The 18,028-nt window shown below is 46.3% G+C and overlaps 1 protein-coding gene across 13 annotated transcripts in view; it reads left to right on the top strand.

Moving 5' to 3' along the window:
* The window catches only part of pde10a (phosphodiesterase 10A), a 128,784-nt gene extending 115,492 nt beyond the window's left edge, over window positions 1-13,292 (top strand). For 2 of the 13 annotated variants that reach the window (XM_090201817.1, XM_090201816.1), the window contains exon 22: window positions 2,235-13,292. In XM_090201817.1, coding sequence (XP_090057943.1) covers window positions 2,235-2,487 — 253 coding nt within the window. In that variant the 3' untranslated portion in view covers window positions 2,488-13,292. The remainder of the gene's footprint in view (window positions 1-2,234) is intronic. The other 11 variants (XR_016487105.1, XR_016487095.1, XR_016487102.1 and 8 more) reach the window with 11 other exon arrangements.
* Window positions 13,293-18,028: the final 4,736 nt, after the last annotated feature.

Below are 18,028 nucleotides of genomic sequence, written 5' to 3'. Positions count from 1 at the left end.
TAACTGTGCTTTTTAAACAGCTTGGAAAATGCCAGATAATGATGTCATGGCTTTAGAAGCTTCTGATAGGCTAATTGACATCATTTGAATCAATTAGAGGTGTACCTGTGGATGTATTTCAAGGCCTACCTTCAAACTCAGTGCTTCTTTGCTTGACATCATGGGAAAATAAAAATAAATCAGCCAAGACCTCAGAAAATAAATTGTAGACCTCCACAACTCTGGTTCATCCTTGGTAGCAATTCTCAAACGCCTGAAGGTACCACATTCATCTGTACAAACAATAGTACGCAAGTATAAACACCATGGGACCACGCAGCCGTCGTACCGCTCAGGAAGGAGACGCGTTCTGTCTCCTAGAGATGAATGTACTTTGGTGCGAAAAGTGCAAAAAAAGATACACACACACTCAGAGAGATACACACACACACAAACAGATACACACTCAGAGAGATACACACACACACACACACAAACAGATACACACACAGATATATATACACACACACACACACAGAGATATATATATACACACACACAGATACACAAGCGCAGATAAACACACACACACACACACACACACAAACAGATACACACACACACACACACACACACACACACACACACACAGATAGACACAATCTACTTCCCTTTACATTGTAGTCAGTAAACAGATGCTTTGATCCAGAGATCAGTCCATACAACATTCAGATAGCTAGGTTAGACAACCACATATCACAGTCAGTCCATACAGTATTCAGATAGCTAGGTTAGACAACCACATATCACAGTCAGTCCATACAGCATTCAGATAGCTAGGTTAGACAACCACATATCACAGTCAGTCCATACAGCATTCAGATAGCTAGGTCAGACAACCACATATCACAGTCAGTCCATACAGCATTCAGATAGCTAGGTTAGACAACCACATATCACAGTCAGTCCATACAACATTCAGATAGCTAGGTTAGACAACCACATATCACAGTCAGTCCATACAGCATTCAGATAGCTAGGTCAGACAACCACATATCACAGTCAGTCCATACAGCATTCAGATAGCTAGGTCAGACAACCACATATCACAGTCAGTCCATACAGCATTCAGATAGCTAGGTCAGACAACCACATATCACAGTCAGTCCATACAGCATTCAGATAGCTAGGTCAGACAACCACATATCACAGTCAGTCCATACAGCATTCAGATAGCTAGGTTAGACAACCACATATCACAGTCAGTCCATACAGCATTCAGATAGCTAGGTCAGACAACCACATATCACAGTCAGTCCATACAGCATTCAGATAGCTAGGTTAGACAAACACATATCACATTCAGATAGCTAGGTCAGACAACCACATATCACAGTCAGTCCATACAGCATTCAGATAGCTAGGTTAGACAACCACATATCACAGTCAGTCCATACAGCATTCAGATAGCTAGGTTAGACAACCACATATCACAGTCAGTCCATACAGCATTCAGATAGCTAGGTTAGACAACCACATATCACAGTCAGTCCATACAGCATCCAGATAGCTAGTTCAGACAACCACATATCACAGTCAGTCCATACAGCATTCAGATAGCTAGGTCAGACAACCACATATCACAGTCAGTCCATACAGCATTCAGATAGCTAGGTTAGACAACCACATATCACAGTCAGTCCATACAGCATTCAGATAGCTAGGTTAGACAACCACATATCACAGTCAGTCCATACAGCATTCAGATAGCTAGGTTAGACAACCACATATCACAGTCAGTCCATACAGCATCCAGATAGCTAGTTCAGACAACCACATATCACAGTCAGTCCATACAGCATTCAGATAGCTAGGTTAGACAACCACATATCACAGTCAGTCCATACAGCATTCAGATAGCTAGGTTAGACAACCACATATCACAGTCAGTCCATACAGCATTCAGATAGCTAGGTTAGACAACCACATATCACAGTCAGTCCATACAGCATTCAGATAGCTAGGTTAGACAACCACATATCACAGTCACATTTAGTCAATTCATCTTCAGATAGCTAGGTTAGACAACCACATATCACAGTCAGTCCATTCATCTTCAGGTAGCTAGGTTAGACAACCACATATCACAGTCACATTTAGTCCATTCATCTTCAGATAGCTAGGGACAATCAAGCAACAGCAAAGTCAGAGCTAATAGTAAAAAGCCTTTTGGTATTCTGATTGTGTTTCCACAGGGAGAACCTTGGTCAGTGGGAGAAGATAGTAAATGGAGAGGAGGTGGACAGTGGAGTGAGAGGAGTGTGGGCTCCGTCAGAGCCTGTTGATCCCAGGGCAGAGACTGTTGACCCCAGGGCAGAGCCTGTTGACCCCAGGGCAGAGCCTGTTGACCCCAGGGCAGAGCCTGTTGACCCCAGGGCAGAGCCTGTAGAGCCCAGCACTGAGGAACCATCGAACCACGACTCAGGCCCTGTGAAGGTGGACAACTGACTGGCAGTGAAGCCACGGCTCGCCCTCACTACTTCACAAGTCAATACGCCCTCAACACATCCCCTGCCATTAACAGGGACTACTTCCTGTCTGAACTGTTAGAGAGCCTCACTTCATGCTGAAACAGGAAGGAGGGGGACACGTGTGTAGGGACTAGGGAAGGTGATTGGTGGATTTCACAAACAAGGGGATTCTTTTCAGGACCACACAGTTACCTCATTGGGTGAGGGAGGTGAGGAGTTAACCCTGCCAGTGTTCATTGCTCCGTAGACACACGGATGGACGGCTGGAGGACAGCGGGCTCTTGTTCATTAGGCACGAAACGGAAGCTAACGGGCCGAAAAACAGGGAGGAACTACCTGGACTTGTCCTTGAGGTGGGGACTCACCTGATCAACTCCACTGCTCGGGAACCAATTCATACCTATCCAAATGGATCCGTATGTCTGTGCTGTTGTTTTTTTGGGTCTGTTTTAGTTGGTTTGTTTTTTAAGAGATTTAAATTGCGGCTGGTTTGTTTTATGTTCCGGTCTTGTGATTTGCAGAGGCCTTAGTCTTTACACTCTAATCCTTTAAAAAAGGTCAGGGGGTGTGAAATCTTGACTGTTTTTTGTTGTTGTTTTTTGTCGTTTCAGACTTTATGAATGTGTCTGAAATGGCACCCTAATCCACTACATAGTGCACTACTTTTGACCGGAGCAATATGGGCCCTGTTCAAAAGTAGCGCACTGTATTGGTACTGTTTGTTTGCCTGCAGTGGTAGACTGACTAACTTATCGCAAGCAGAACTACATGGGAGGAGGTGGTTGGCTCTCAAAGAGAGACAGAAAGAATGTTTATTAGCATGTCGCAACGAATGTTCTAGAATGTTTATTAGCATGTCGCAACTGAATGTTCTAGAATGTTTTCTGGCACTTTGAGCAACAAAGTGTTTTTGCAGTACTAAAACATACAGCCCTAGTCTATTCTATTCAGAAACCGCGTCTTGTGTAAAGCACAGAAAGACAAAGTTAGTGTGACCAACAGGGCTGAGTTCGATCATGTCAACATTTAGCAAGTCGTGTCACACGAGGGTCACAATGTTCTATGCAGAAATAGCACCCAACACCCAGGCAGACCTGAGTTCAAACATTTTTTGAAATTATTTCAAATACTTCATCTGGGCTTGATTGAGCTTGCCTGGCACAATAAAACAAATAGAAGAGTTGCAAGTGTAAATTCTGCCCATCTGGCAATATATGCAGGCTAAAGCAATTGCTAAAAGTATTTGAAAGATTTCCAATAGTATTTAAACCTACCAGGTCTGCATCTCGCCACCCCGCTTACTTGCCACAATCAGTCTTTTAGGTTCTAGAACCCATAACCTTGGGCAATCAGTCTTTTAGGTTCTAGAACCCAAAATCTTGGGCAATCAGTCTTTTAGGTTCTAGAACCCATAACCTTGGGCAATCAGTCTTTTAGGTTCTAGAACCCAGAACTTTAGGCAATCAGTCTTTTAGGTTCTAGAACCCAGAATCTTGGGCAATCAATCTTTTAGGTTCTAGAACCCAGAATCTTGGGCAATCAATCTTTTAGGTTATAGAACCCAGAACCTTGGGCAATCAGTCTGTTTTTGAGCTCTAGTTGTAGACTGGTCTCAGATCTGTTTGTGCTGTCTTACCAACTAGAACAGCTCCTGAGTCAAGTCCAATGGTACATTGATTCTCTGTACTGCGTTCATAGCACACCAAGGCACAGGACAAACACGCACATTGCTACAACGTTGATTTAAAATGAATAGATATTGATTGATAGCCAGAACATTATGTCAAGACAGCAGGCATGAGGAATACTCTATAGGGTTGCACCTTTTCCTTAACTTTCCCAAAATTCCCCCGTTTTCCAGAAATCTTGGTTGAAAGACTCTTGGAATAACAAGGGAATAAGGAGGAAATCAAGGAATCCGTCAACCAGGATTTCTGGAAAACCGGGGAATTTGGGAAAAGTTACCACGATTAATACAGTATCATTTATCATTTGAAAACATTGATTTTGTGAATAATACTATAATACCTCAATTAATCTAATATCGACGGTAAATTTTCTTTGATATTTTTCTTACCATTTCCAGGTGTATTCATAAAGCGTTAGGTATATGTATGATAATCGGCCCGTAGCATTGTCACTTGCTTGTTCTTTCCAAACGATCTCCTTGCTCCCTGTGCGCCTCTGCCACATGTGCTGGAGCCCCTGAAGTGCTGGAGCATGTCCGTGTCACATAAACAACAAAAGCCGGTGAGTGCATTGCTGATGTTGTTTTTTGCTTGAGACGTAAAGGCCTGCTCTCTCGGTGATTATATTTTGTGCTGATAATCGGCCCGTAGCAGCCAAACGGTGCCGTCCCTTCCTCTCCGCTGTCTCACCGTTTCAGTTGGTGGTGGCACAGGTACCTGCTCAGTGCGCACTTTTCTGGCTTTTTTGCAGTTAGACCTCGGGTGTGTAGGTTCAGGATGAGGCTTAGTCCTCGGGGGTGTAGGTTCAGGATGAGGCTTAGTCCTCGTGGGTGTAGGTTCAGGATGAGTCTTAGTCCTCGGGGGTGTAGGTTGAGGATGAGGCTTAGTCCTCGGAGGTGTAGGTTCAGGATGAGTCTTAGGCCTCGGTGGTGTAGGTTCAGGATGAGGCTTAGTCCTCGGGGGTGTAGGTTCAGGATGAGGCTTAGTCCTCGGAGGTGTAGGTTCAGGATGAGTCTAAGGCCTCGGAGGTGTAGGTTCAGGATGAGGCTTAGTCCTCTGGCTTGTAGGTTCAGGTTGAGGCTTAGTCCTCGGGGGTGTAGGTTCAGGATGAGGCTTAGTCCTCGAGGGTGTAGGTTCAGGATGAGGCTTAGTCTTCGGGGGTGTAGGTTCAGGATGAAGCTTAGTCCTCGGTGGTGTAGGTTCAGGATGAGGCTTAGTCCTCGGAGGTGTAGGTTCAAGATGAGGCTTAGTCCTCGAGGGTGTAGGTTCAGGATGAGGCTTAGTCCTCGGGGGTGTAGGTTCAGGATTAGGCTTAGTCCTCAGGGGTGTAGTGGTCCCATGGTGTTTATGTTTGCGTTCTACTGTTTGTACAGATGAACGTGGCACCTTCAGGCATTTGGAAATTGCTCCCAAGGATGAACCAGACTTCTGGAGGTCTACAATTTATTTAGGTCCTCCTACTGTAGGGAGAAGGAGCGCGCAGGCCCAACTGTAGGGAGAAGGAGCGCGCAGGCCCAACTGTAGGGAGAAGGAGCGGAGCAGGTCCTACTGTAGGGAGAAGGAGCGCGCAGGCCCAACTGTAGGGAGAAGGAGCGGAGCAGGTCCTACTGTAGGGAGAAGGAGCGGAGCAGGCCCTACTGTACGGAGAAGGAGCGCGCAGGCCCAACTGTAGGGAGAAGGAGCGGAGCAGGTCCTACTGTAGGGAGAAGGAGGAGAGCAGGCCCTACTGTAGGGAGAGGGAAGGGAGCAGGCCCTACTGTAGGGAGAAGGAGGGTAGGAGGTCCTACTGTAGGGAGAGGGAAGGGAGCAGGCCCTACTGTAGGGAGAAGGAGCGGAGCAGGCCCTACTGTAGGGAGAAGGAGGGGAGCAGGCCCTACTGTAGGGAGAGGGAAGGGAGCAGGCCCTACTGTAGGGAGAGGGAAGGGAGCAGGCCCTACTGTAGGGAGAAGGAGGGTAGGAGGTCCTACTGTAGGGAGAGGGAAGGGAGCAGGCCCTACTGTATGGAGAAGGAAGGGAGCAGGTCCTACTGTATGGAGAAGGAAGGGAGCACGTCCTACTGTAGGGAGAAGGAGGGAGCAGGTCCTACTGTAGAGAGAAGGAAGGGAGCAGGTCCTACTGTAGGGAGAAGGAGGATGCAGGTCCTACTGTAGGGAGAAGGAGGATGCAGGTCCTACTGTAGGGAGAAGGAAGGGAGCAGGTCCTACTGTAGGTAGAAGGAGGGGGAGCAGACCCTACTGTAGGGAGAAGGAAGGGAGCAGGTCCTTCTGTAGGGAGAAAGAAGGGAGCAGGTCCTACTGTAGGGAGAAGGAAGGGAGCAAGGTCCTACTGTAGGGAGAAGGAGGGAGCAGGTCCTACTGTATGGAGAAGGAGCGGAGCAGGCCCTACTGTAGGGAGAAGGAGCGCGCAGGCCCAACTGTAGGGAGAAGGAGCGGAGCAGGTCCTACTGTAGGGAGAAGGAGGGGAGCAGGCCCTACTGTAGGGAGAGGGAAGGGAGCAGGCCCTACTGTAGGGAGAAGGAGGGTAGGAGGTCCTACTGTATGGAGAAGGAAGGGAGCAGGTCCTACTGTAGGGAGAAGGAGGGAGCAGGTCCTACTGTAGGGAGAAGGAAGGGAGCAGGTCCTACTGTAGGGAGAAGGAGGATGCAGGTCCTACTGTAGGGAGAAGGATGGAGCCAGTCCTACTGTAGGGAGAAGGAAGGGAGCAGGTCCTACTGTAGGTAGAAGGAGGGGGAGCAGACCCTACTGTAGGGAGAAGGAAGGGAGCAGGTCCTTCTGTAGGGAGAAGGAAGGGAGCAGGTCCTTCTGTAGGGAGAAGGAAGGGAGCAAGGTCCTACTGTAGGGAGAAGGAAGGGAGCAGGTCCTACTGTAGCGAGAAGGAGCGGAGCAGGCCCTACTGTAGGGAGAAGGAGGGGAGTAGGCTCTACTGTAGGGAGAGGGAAGGGAGCAGGCCCTACTGTATGGAGAAGGAAGGGAGCAGGTCCTACTGTAGGGAGAAGGAGGGAGCAGGTCCTACTGTAGGGAGAAGGAGGATGCAGGTCCTACTGTAGGGAGAAGGATGGAGCCAGTCCTACTGTAGGGAGAAGGAAGGGAGCAGGTCCTACTGTAGGTAGAAGGAGGGGGAGCAGACCCTACTGTAGGGAGAAGGAAGGGAGCAGGTCCTTCTGTAGGGAGAAGGAAGGGAGCAGGTCCTTCTGTAGGGAGAAGGAAGGGAGCAAGGTCCTACTGTAGGGAGAAGGAGGGATCAGGTCCTACTGTAGGGAGAAGGAAGGGAGCAGGTCCTACTGTAGGGAGAAGGAGGAAGAAGGTCCTACTGTAGGGAGAAGGAGGGAGCAGGTCCTACTGTAGCGAGAAAGAAGGGAGCAGGTCCTACTGTAGGGAGAAGGAAGGGAGCAGGTTATACTGTAGGGAGAAGGAGGGGAGCAGGTCCTACTGTAGGGAGAAGGAAGGGAGCAGGCCCTACTGTAGGGAGAAGGAGGGAGCAAGTCCTACTGTAGGGAGAAGGAATGGAGCAGGTTATACTGTAGGGAGAAGGAGGGAGCAGGTCCTACTGTAGGGAGAAGGAGGGGAGCAGGTTATACTGTAGGGAGAAGGAGGGGAGCAGGTCCTACTGTAGGGAGAAGGAAGGGAGCAGGCCCTACTGTAGGGAGAAGGAGGGAGCAAGTCCTACTGTAGGGAGAAGGAAGGGAGCAGGTTATACTGTAGGGAGAAGGAGGGAGCAGGTCCTACTGTAGGGAGAAGGAGGGGAGCAGGCCCTACTGTAGGGAGAAGGAAGGGAGCAGGTCCTACTGTATGGAGAAGGAAGGGAGCAGGTCCTACTCTAGGGAGGAGGGAGCAGGTCCTACTGTAGGGATAAGGAGGGGAGCAGGTCCTACTGTAGGGAGAAAGAGCACAGCAGGCCCTACTGTAGGGAGAAGGGGTGGTAGTGTGGGGGTGGTGGTAGTGTGGGGGTGGTGGGAGTAGAGGGGTGTGGATGAATGAATCACCATGCTTTTGTCACTTCTAGACTACTGCAATGCTCTACTTTTCGGCTACCCGGATAAAGCACTAAATGAACTGCAATTAGTGCTAAACACGGCTGCTAGAATCTTGACTAGAACCAACACATTTGATCATAGTACTCCAGTGCTAGCCTCTCTACACTGGCTTCCTGTTAAGGCTAGGGCTGATTTCAAAGCTTTACTGCTAACCTACAAAGCATTACATCTTTCTGATTTGGTCCTGCCGTACATACCTACACGTACGCTACGGTCACAACCCTGGTGGTTATCTGACAGGTACTGGACCCCAACCCTGGTGGTTATCTGACAGGTACTGGACCCCAACCCTGCTGTTTATCTGACAGGTACTGGACCCCAACCCTGGTGGTTATCTGACAGGTACTGGACCCCAACCCTGCTGTTTATCTGACAGGTACTGGACCCCAACCCTGGTGGTTATCTGACAGGTACTGGACCCCAACCCTACTGTTTATCTGACTGATATTAGACCACAACCCTGGTGGTTATCTTGACAGGTACTGGACCCCAACCCTGGTGGTTATCTGACAGGTACTGGACCCCAACCCTGCTGTTTATCTGACAGGTACTGGACCTCAACCCTGCTGTTTATCTGACTGATATTAGAACCCAACCCTGCTGTTTATCTGACTGGTACTGGACCCCAACCCTGCTGTTTATCTGACTGGTATTAGACCACAACCCTGGTCGTTATCTGACAGGTACTGGACCCCAACCCTGCTGTTTATCTGACAGGTACTGGACCTCAACCCTGCTGTTTATCTGACTGATATTAGAACCCAACCCTGCTGTTTTTCTGACTGGTACTGGACCCCAACCCTGCTGTTTATCTGACTGGTATTAGACCACAACCCTGGTCGTTATCTGACAGGTACTGGACCCCAACCCTACTGTTAATCTGACAGGTACTGGACCCTAACCCTGCTGTTTATCTGACAGGTATTAGACCACAACACTGGTGGTTATCTGACAGGTACTGGACCCCAACCCTACTGTTAATCTGACAGGTACTGGACCCCAACCCTGCTGTTTATCTGACAGGTACTGGACCTCAACCCTGCTGTTTATCTGACTGATATTAGAACCCAACCCTGCAGTTTATCTGTCAGGTACTGGACCCCATCCTGCTGTTTATCTGACAGGTACTGGACCCCAATCCTGCTGTATATCTCACAGGTACTGGACCCCAACCCTGCTGTTTATCTGACAGGTACTGGACCCGAACCCTGCTGTTTATCTGATTTTATCCATATACAGTATTAGGTGTGTAATGATCAAATCAGTCACATTTTATTCATCACGTGCTTGAGAAACAACAGGTGTGGACTAACAGTGAAATGCTTACTGACGGGCCCTTCCCAACAACGCAGAGAGAAACAACATAGAAATAGAATAGAAAAGCAACAAAAAACGTAACAATACAAGTAACAATAGATACACAATGAGTAACGATAACATGGCTACATACAAGGGGTACCAGTCAATGTGCAGGGGTAGGAGGTAATAACATGGCTACATACAAGGGGTACCAGTACTGAGTTAATGTGCAGGGGTAGGAGGTAATAACATGGCTACATACAAGGGGTACCAGTCAATATGCAGGGGTAGGAGGTAATAACATGGCTACATACAAGGGGTACCAGTACTGAGTTAATGTGCAGGGGTAGGAGGTAATAACATGGCTACATACAAGGGGTACCAGTCAATATGCAGGGGTAGGAGGTCATAACATGGCTACATACAAGGGGTACCAGTCAATGTGCAGGGGTAGGAGGTAATAACATGGCTACATACAAGGGGTACCAGTCAATATGCAGGGGTAGGAGGTAATAACATGGCTACATACAAGGGGTACCAGTCAATGTGCAGGGGTAGGAGGTCATAACATGGCTACATACAAGGGGTACCAGTACTGAGTTAATGTGCAGGGGTAGGAGGTCATAACATGGCTACATACAAGGGGTACCAGTCAATATGCAGGGGTAGGAGGTAATAACATGGCTACATACAAGGGGTACCAGTACTGAGTTAATGTGCAGGGGTAGGAGGTAATAACTTGGCTATATACACGGGGTACCAGTACTGAGTTAATGTGCAGGGGTACAAGGTAATTGAGGTAGATACTGTATGTATAACTAGGAATAAAGTGACAGATAATAAACAGTAACAGCAGCGTATGTGATTGGTCAAAAGAAGTTTGTGCAAAAAGGGTCAATGCAGATAGTCCGGGTAGCTATTTGGTAAACTATGTAACTAACTATTTAGCAGTCTTATGGCTTGGGGGGTAAAAGCTGTTCAGTGTCCTGTTGGTTCCAGACTTGGTACATCGGTGCTGCTTGCTGTGCGGTAGAAGAGAGAACAGTCTATGACTCGGGTGATAATGTAGTAGCAGAGAGAACAGTTTTATGACTTATGTGATAATGCAGTAGCAGAGAGAACAGTCAATGACTTGGGCGATAATGTAGTAGCAGAGAGAACAGTCTATGACTAGGGCGATAATGCAGTAGCAGAGAGAACAGTCTATGACTTATGTGATAATGCAGTAGCAGAGAGAACAGTATATGACTTATGTGATAATGCAGTAGCAGAGAGAACAGTCTATGACTTATGTGATAATGCAGTAGCAGAGAGAACAGTATATGACTTATGTGATAATGCAGTAGCAGAGAGAACAGTCTATGACTTATGTGATAATGCAGTAGCAGAGAGAACAGTATATGACTTATGTGATAATGCAGTAGCAGAGAGAACAGTCTATGACTTATGTGATAATGCAGTAGCAGAGAGAACAGTATATGACTTATGTGATAATGCAGTAGCAGAGAGAACAGTCTATGACTTGGGCGATAATGTAGTAGCAGAGAGAACAGTCTATGACTAGGGCGATAATGCAGTAGCAGAGAGAACAGTCTATGACTAGGGCGATAATGTAGTAGCAGAGAGAACCGTCTATGACTAGGGCGATAATGTAGTAGCAGAGAGAACAGTATGACTAGGGCGATAATGTAGTAGCAGAGAGAACAGTCTATGACGTATGTGATAATGCAGTAGCAGAGAGAACAGTATATGACTTATGTGATAATGCAGTAGGAGAGAGAACAGTCTATGACTAGGGCGATAATGTAGTAGCAGAGAGGACAGTCTGTGACTAGAGTGATAATGCAGTAGCAGAGAGAACAGTATATGGCTAGGGTGATAATGTAGTAGCAGAGAGAACAGTCTATGACTAGGGCGACAATGTAGTAGCAGAGAGAACAGTCTATAGCTAGAGCGATAATGCAGTGGCAGAGAGAACAGTCCATGACTTGGACGATAATGCAGTAGCAGAGAGAACAGTCTATAGCTAGAGCGATAATGCAGTGGCAGAGAGAACAGTCCATGACTTGGACGATAATGCAGTAGCAGAGAGAACAGTCTATGGCTAGAGAGATAATGCAGTAGCAGAGAGAACAGTCTATGACTTGGGTGAAAATGCAGTAGCAGAGAGAACAGTCTATGGCTAGAGCGATAATGCATACATGCTGGAATTCAATTAGGACACAGAACGCTGTATGCTTTATATGGTGCTAACTTACAATGGCAGTCATGCACTTTCTGACCGTATGTGTGTGTGTGTGTGTGTGTGTGTGTGTGTGTGTGTGCAAGTGAATGTGTGTGTGTGCGTGTGCAAGTGAATGTGTGTGTGTGTGTGTGTGTTTGAGCTTTTGACTGCCCCCCCCCCCCTCCCTTCACTTCCTCCCTCCACCCCCACTTGAATGTCAGGGAGGCCTCACTGCACTGCCCCTCTTCACTGCCCAGCACCAGTCATCTATTCCTGCCTGTCTCCCAAATGACACCCTATCCTATATAAAGTGCTAACATTTTCACCAGGGTCCATAGGGCCCGAATCTGGTTAAAGGTAGTGAACTATATAGGTTTTAGGGTACCATTTAGGATGCGTACTATTTCTGCACTATGTTTAGCTTTTTTATAATCATTATTATTATCAATGATTATTATATTATTAATGCTATTATTATGACTATTGTTATTTTCTTAATTGGAGTTTAAATTAACTTATATTTTTTTATACAAAGAAAAAAAAAGATGTTGGCCGTTTTTTGTTTTTGTACAAAGTGAACATGAAGAGAAACAGAATGGTTTAGACATGTTTTAATAATTGTTATAAGAATGGTCTAATACATGTTATAACTGTTATATGAATGTCTAAGACATCTTATAATGACTGTAATACGAATGGTCTCGATATGATGTAACTGTTATAAGAATGCTCTAATACATGTTATAGCTGTTATATGAATGGTCTAGACATGTTATAATAACTCTTAAGAATGGTCTTGGACGTGTTATAACTGTTATAAGAATGGTCTAGAGAAGTTATAATAACTATTATAATAACTGTCTTAAGAATGGTCTAATACATGTTATAACTGTTATATGAATGTCTAAGACATCTTATAATGACTGTTATACGAATGTTCTCAACGTGTTATAAGAATGGTCTAATACATGTTATAGCTGTTATATAAATGGTCTAGACATGTTATAATAACTCTTAAGAATGGTCTTGGACGTGTTATAACTGTTATAAGAATGGTCTAGAGAAGTTATAATAACTATTATAATAGCTGTCTTAAGAATGGTCTAGACATGTTATAATAACTCTTAAGAATGGTCTTGGACGTGTTATAACTGTCTTAAGAATGGTCTAGAGAAGTTATAATAACTATTATAATAACTGTCTTAAGAATGGTCTTGGACGTGTTATAACTGTCTTAAGAATGGTCTAGAGAAGTTATAATAACTATTATAATAACTGTCTTAAGAATGGTCTTGGACGTGTAATAACTGTCTTAAGAATGGTCTAGAGAAATTATAATAACTATTATAATAACTGTCTTAAGAATGGTCTTGGACGTGTTATAACTGTCTTAAGAATGGTCTAGACATGTTATAATAACTATTATAATAATTGTCTAGACATGTTATAACTGAGGAGTGACTCAACTGTAAATGTAAGAGAGCAGGAATGAGGATGAGTTTTATAAAAAATATTTAAAAAATATTGAAAACACTCAATATCCTTTCCTGTGTGAGTTTTCATGACTGTTTCACAGTGCTTCAAAACTGTATGTCTGTTTTAGCTACTAAAAACCTAGAATGAGGCTGATAAGCTGTCGCACGGCGTGCAACCATTCTGGAGGGACACCGCCCTCCGAATTGCTCATTGCAAACTGGGATAAATCAAATCGTATTTGTCACATGCTCCGAATACAACAGGTGTAGTAGACCTCACAGTGAAATGCTTACTTACAAGTCCTTAATCAACAATGCAGTTTTAAGAAAAAATAAGTGTTTAGAAAGTATTTACTAAAATAAACTCAAGTAAAACATAAATAAAGAAATAAAAGGAAAAATAACAAATAATTAAGGAGCAACAATATAATAACAGTAGCGAGGCTATATACAGGGTGTTACGGTACAGAGTCAATGTGGAGACTATATACAGGGTGTTACGGTACAGAGTCAATGTGGAGGCTATATACAGGGTGTTACGGTACAGAGTCAATGTGGAGGCTATATACAGGGTGTTACGGTACAGAGTCAATGTGGAGGCTATATACAGGGTGTTACGGTACAGAGTCAATGTGGAGGCTATATACAGGGTGTTACGGTACAGAGTCAATGTGTGTCAGGCATATGTGTATAGGTGGCAGGGAAGTCAAACGGAGTATTTTAATAATGTCATAAAAACGTGCTCCATAAAACTAAACAGGAAAAGAACATAAACAAATATGGGTACGAAGACCCGTCGCGCACCTATACAACAAAAACACTACACTGACAATAAACAATCTCTGACAAAGACATGAGGGGAAACAGAGGGTTAAATACACAACAGGTAATGAATGGGATTGAAAACAGGTGTGTAGGAAGACAAGACAAAACCAATGGAAAATGAAAAAATGGATCGATGATGGCTAGAAGGCCGGTGACGTTGAACGCCGAGCACCGCCCGAACAAGGAGAGACAACGACTTCGGCAGAAGTCGTGACAATGTGGAGGCTATATACAGGGGGTACCGGTACAGAGTCAATGTGGAGGCTATATACAGGGTGTTACGGTACAGAGTCAATGTGGAGGCTATATACAGGGGGTACCAGTACAGAGTCAATGTGGAGGCTATATACAGGGGGTACCGGTACAGAGTCAATGTGGAGGCTATATACAGGGGTACCGGTACAGAGTCAATGTGGAGGCTATATACAGGGTGTTACGGTACAGAGTCAATGTGGAGGCTATATACAGGGGTACCGGTACAGAGTCAATGTGGAGGCTATATACAGGGGGTACCGGTACAGAGTCAATGTGGAGGCTATATACAGGGGGTACCGGTACAGAGTCAATGTGGAGGCTACCAAGAGGCTACCAAGAGTGTGCAAAGCTGTCATCAAGGTAAAGGGCGGCTACTTTGAAGAATCTCAAATATATTTTTATTTGTTTAACACTTTTTTGGTTACTACATGATTCCATATGTGTTAGTTCATAGTTTTGATGTCTTCGCTATTATTCTACAATGTTAGAAAATTGTAAAAAATTAAGAAAAAACCCTTGAATGAGTAGGTGTGTCCAAAGATTAGCCGCAGCATAAAAATGGCTTGGAAGCTGCTAAGAAGCCATTTGGACCTAGACTTGCCCCCGGTGATGCGTTGTGCAGACCTCACTACCCTCTGGAGAGCCTTACGGTTATGGGCGGAGCAGTTGCCGTACCAGGCGGGGATACAGCCCGACATGATGCTCTCGATTGTGCATCTGTAAAGGTTTGTGAGTGTTTTTGGTGACAAACCGAATTTCTTCAGCCTCCTGAAGTTGAAGAGGCGCTGCTGCACCTTCTTCACCACGCTGTCTGTGTGGGTGGACCATTTCAGTTTGTCCGTGATGTGTATGCCGAGGAACTTAAAACTTTCCACCCTCTCCACTACTGTCCCGTCGATGTGGATAGGGGGGTGCTCCCTCTGCTGTTTCCTGAAGTCCACGATCATCTCCTTTGTTTTGTTGACGTTGAGTGTGAGGTTATTTTCCTGACACCACACTCCGAGGGCCCTCACCTCCTCCCTGTAGGCTGTCTCGTCGTTGTTGGTAATCAAGCCTACCACTGTAGTGTCGTCTGCAAACTTGATGATTGAGTTGGAGGCGTGCATGGCCATGCAGTCTTGGGTGAACAGGGAGTACAGGAGAGGGCTGATAACACACCCTTGTGTGGCCCCAGTGTTGAGGATCAGCGGGGTGGAGATGTTGTTACCTACCCTCACCACCTGGGGGCGGCCCATCAGGAAGTCCAGGACCCAGTTGCACAGGGCAGGGTCGAGACCCAGGGTCTCAAGCTTGATGACGAGTTTGGAGGGTACTATGGTGTGAAATGCTGAGCTGTAGTCGATGAACAGCATTCTCACATAGGTATTCCTCTTGTCCAGATGGGTTAGGGCAGTGTGCAGTGTGGTTGAGATTGCGTCATCTGTAGACTTATTTGGGCGGTAAGCAAATTGGAGTGGGTCTAGGGTGTCAGGTAGGGTGGAGGTGATATGGTCCTTGACTGGTCTCTCAAAGCACTTCATGATAACGGAAGTGAGTGCTACGGGGCGGTTGTCGTTTAGCTCAGTTACCTTAGCTTTCGTGGGAACAGGGACAATGGTGGCCCTCTTGAAGCATGTGGGAACAGCAAACTGGGATAGGGATTGATTGAATATGTCCGTAAACACACCAGCCAACTGGTCTGCGCATGCTCTGAGGACGCGGCCGGGGATGCCGTCTGGGCCTGCAGCCTTGCGAGGGTTAACACGTTTAAATGTTTTACTCACGTTGGCTGCAGTGAAGGAGAGCCCGCAGGTCTTGGTAGCGGGCCGTGTCAGTGGCACTGTATTGTCCTCAAAATGATCAAAGAAGTTGTTTAGTCTGTCTGGGAGCAAGGCATCCTGGTCCGCGACGGGGCTGCTTTTTATATTGTAGTCCGTGATTGACTGTAGACCCTGCCACATACCTCTCGTGTCTGAGTTGTTGAATTGCGACTCCACTTTGTCTCTATACTGACGCTTAGCTTGTTTGATTACCTTGCGGAGGGAATAGCTACACTGTTTGTATTCGGTCATGTTTCCGGTCACCTTGCCCTGATTAAAAGCAGTGGTTCGCGCTTTCAGTTTTGCACGAATGCTGTCATCAATCCACGGTTTCTGGTTAGGGAATGTTTTAATAGACTCTGTGGGTACAACATCACCAATGCACTTGCTAATAACATCGCTCACCGAATCAGCGTATTCATTAATGTTGTTGTCCGCCGCTATTCGGAACATATCCCAGTCCACGAGATCGAAGCAATTTTGGCTTGGAACAACAAAATGGAGTCGTGCTCAGCTTTTCCAAACGGAGGGCGGGGAAGGAGACACCAGGTGACTGTACCGACTCCGATAGCGTGTCTCGAGTGAGTATGTTTCTGTGAAACAAAGAACGTTACAGTCTCTGATGTGTCTCTGGAAGGCAACCCTTGCTCGGATTTCGTCTACCTTGTTGTCAAGAGACTGGACATTGGCTAGTAGTATACTAGGGAGCGGTGGGTGATGTATCCGTCTACGGAGCCTGACCAGAAGAACACTCCGTCTGCCCCTTCTACGGCGCCGTTGTTTTGGGTCGCCGGCTGGGATCCGATACATTGTCCTGGGTTTTGGGCCAAACATAGGATCCGCTTCGGGAAAGTCGTATTCCTGGTCGTAGTGTTGTTAAGTTGGCGTTGCTCTTATATCCAATAGTTCCTCCAGAATGTTTGTAATAAAACCTAAGATTTCCTGGGGTAACAATGTAAGAAATAACACATAAAAAAACGAAATACTGCATAGTTTCCTAGGAACGCGAAGCGAGGCGGCCATCTCTGTCGGCGCCGGAAGTTGATATACACCGCCTGGAATAGAGGTCCTGGTTGCAGAAAGCTTGGCCCCAGTGATGTACTGGGCCGTACGCACTAACCTCTGTAGTGCCTTGCGGTCGGAGGCCGAGCAGTTGCCATACCAGGCAGTGATGCAACCAGTCTCGATGGTGCAGCTGTAGAACTTTTTGAGGATCTGAGGACCCAAATCTTTTCAGTCTTCTGAGGGAGAATAGGCATTGTCGTGCCCTCTTCACGACTGTCTTGGTGTGTTTGGACCATGTTAGTTTGTTGGTGATGTGGACACCAAGGAGTTTGAAGCTCTCAACCTGCTTTACTATAGCCCTGTTGATGAGAATGGGAGCGTGCTTGGTCCTCCATTTCCTGTAGTCCACAATCATCTCCTTTGTCTTGATCACGTTGACGGAGAGGTTGTTATCCTGGCACCACACCGCCAGGTCTCATTGTTGTCGGTGATCAGGCCTACCACTGTTGTGTTGTCTGAAAACTTAATGATGGTGTTGGAGTTGTGCTTGGTCATGCATTCATGGGTGAACTAGGAGTACAGGAGGGGACTGAGCACGCACCAGTGAGGGGCCCCCGTATTGAGGATCAGCGTAGCAGATGTGTTGTTACCCGCCCTTACCACCTGGGGGCGGCCCATCAGGAAGTTCAGGATCCAGTTGCAGAGGTAGGTGTTTAGTTGCAAAGTCCTTAGCTTAGTGATGAGCTTTGAGGACACTATGGTGTTGAACGCTGAGCTGTAGTCAATGAATAGTGTTCTCACATTCTCACACCTCCTTTTATCCAGGTGGGAAAGGGCAGTGTGGAGTGCTGTTGGTAGTCATTTAGGCAGGTTACCTTGGTGTTCTTGGGCACAGGGACTATGGTGGTCTGCTTG

Source organism: Oncorhynchus mykiss, chromosome 16 (assembly GCF_057628025.1).
Source record: "Oncorhynchus mykiss isolate SJ-2025 chromosome 16, ASM5762802v1, whole genome shotgun sequence".
NCBI lineage: Eukaryota > Metazoa > Chordata > Actinopteri > Salmoniformes > Salmonidae > Oncorhynchus > Oncorhynchus mykiss.
Note: the sequence above shows the minus strand (reverse complement) of the source record. Positions and strands in the feature narration are given on the sequence as shown.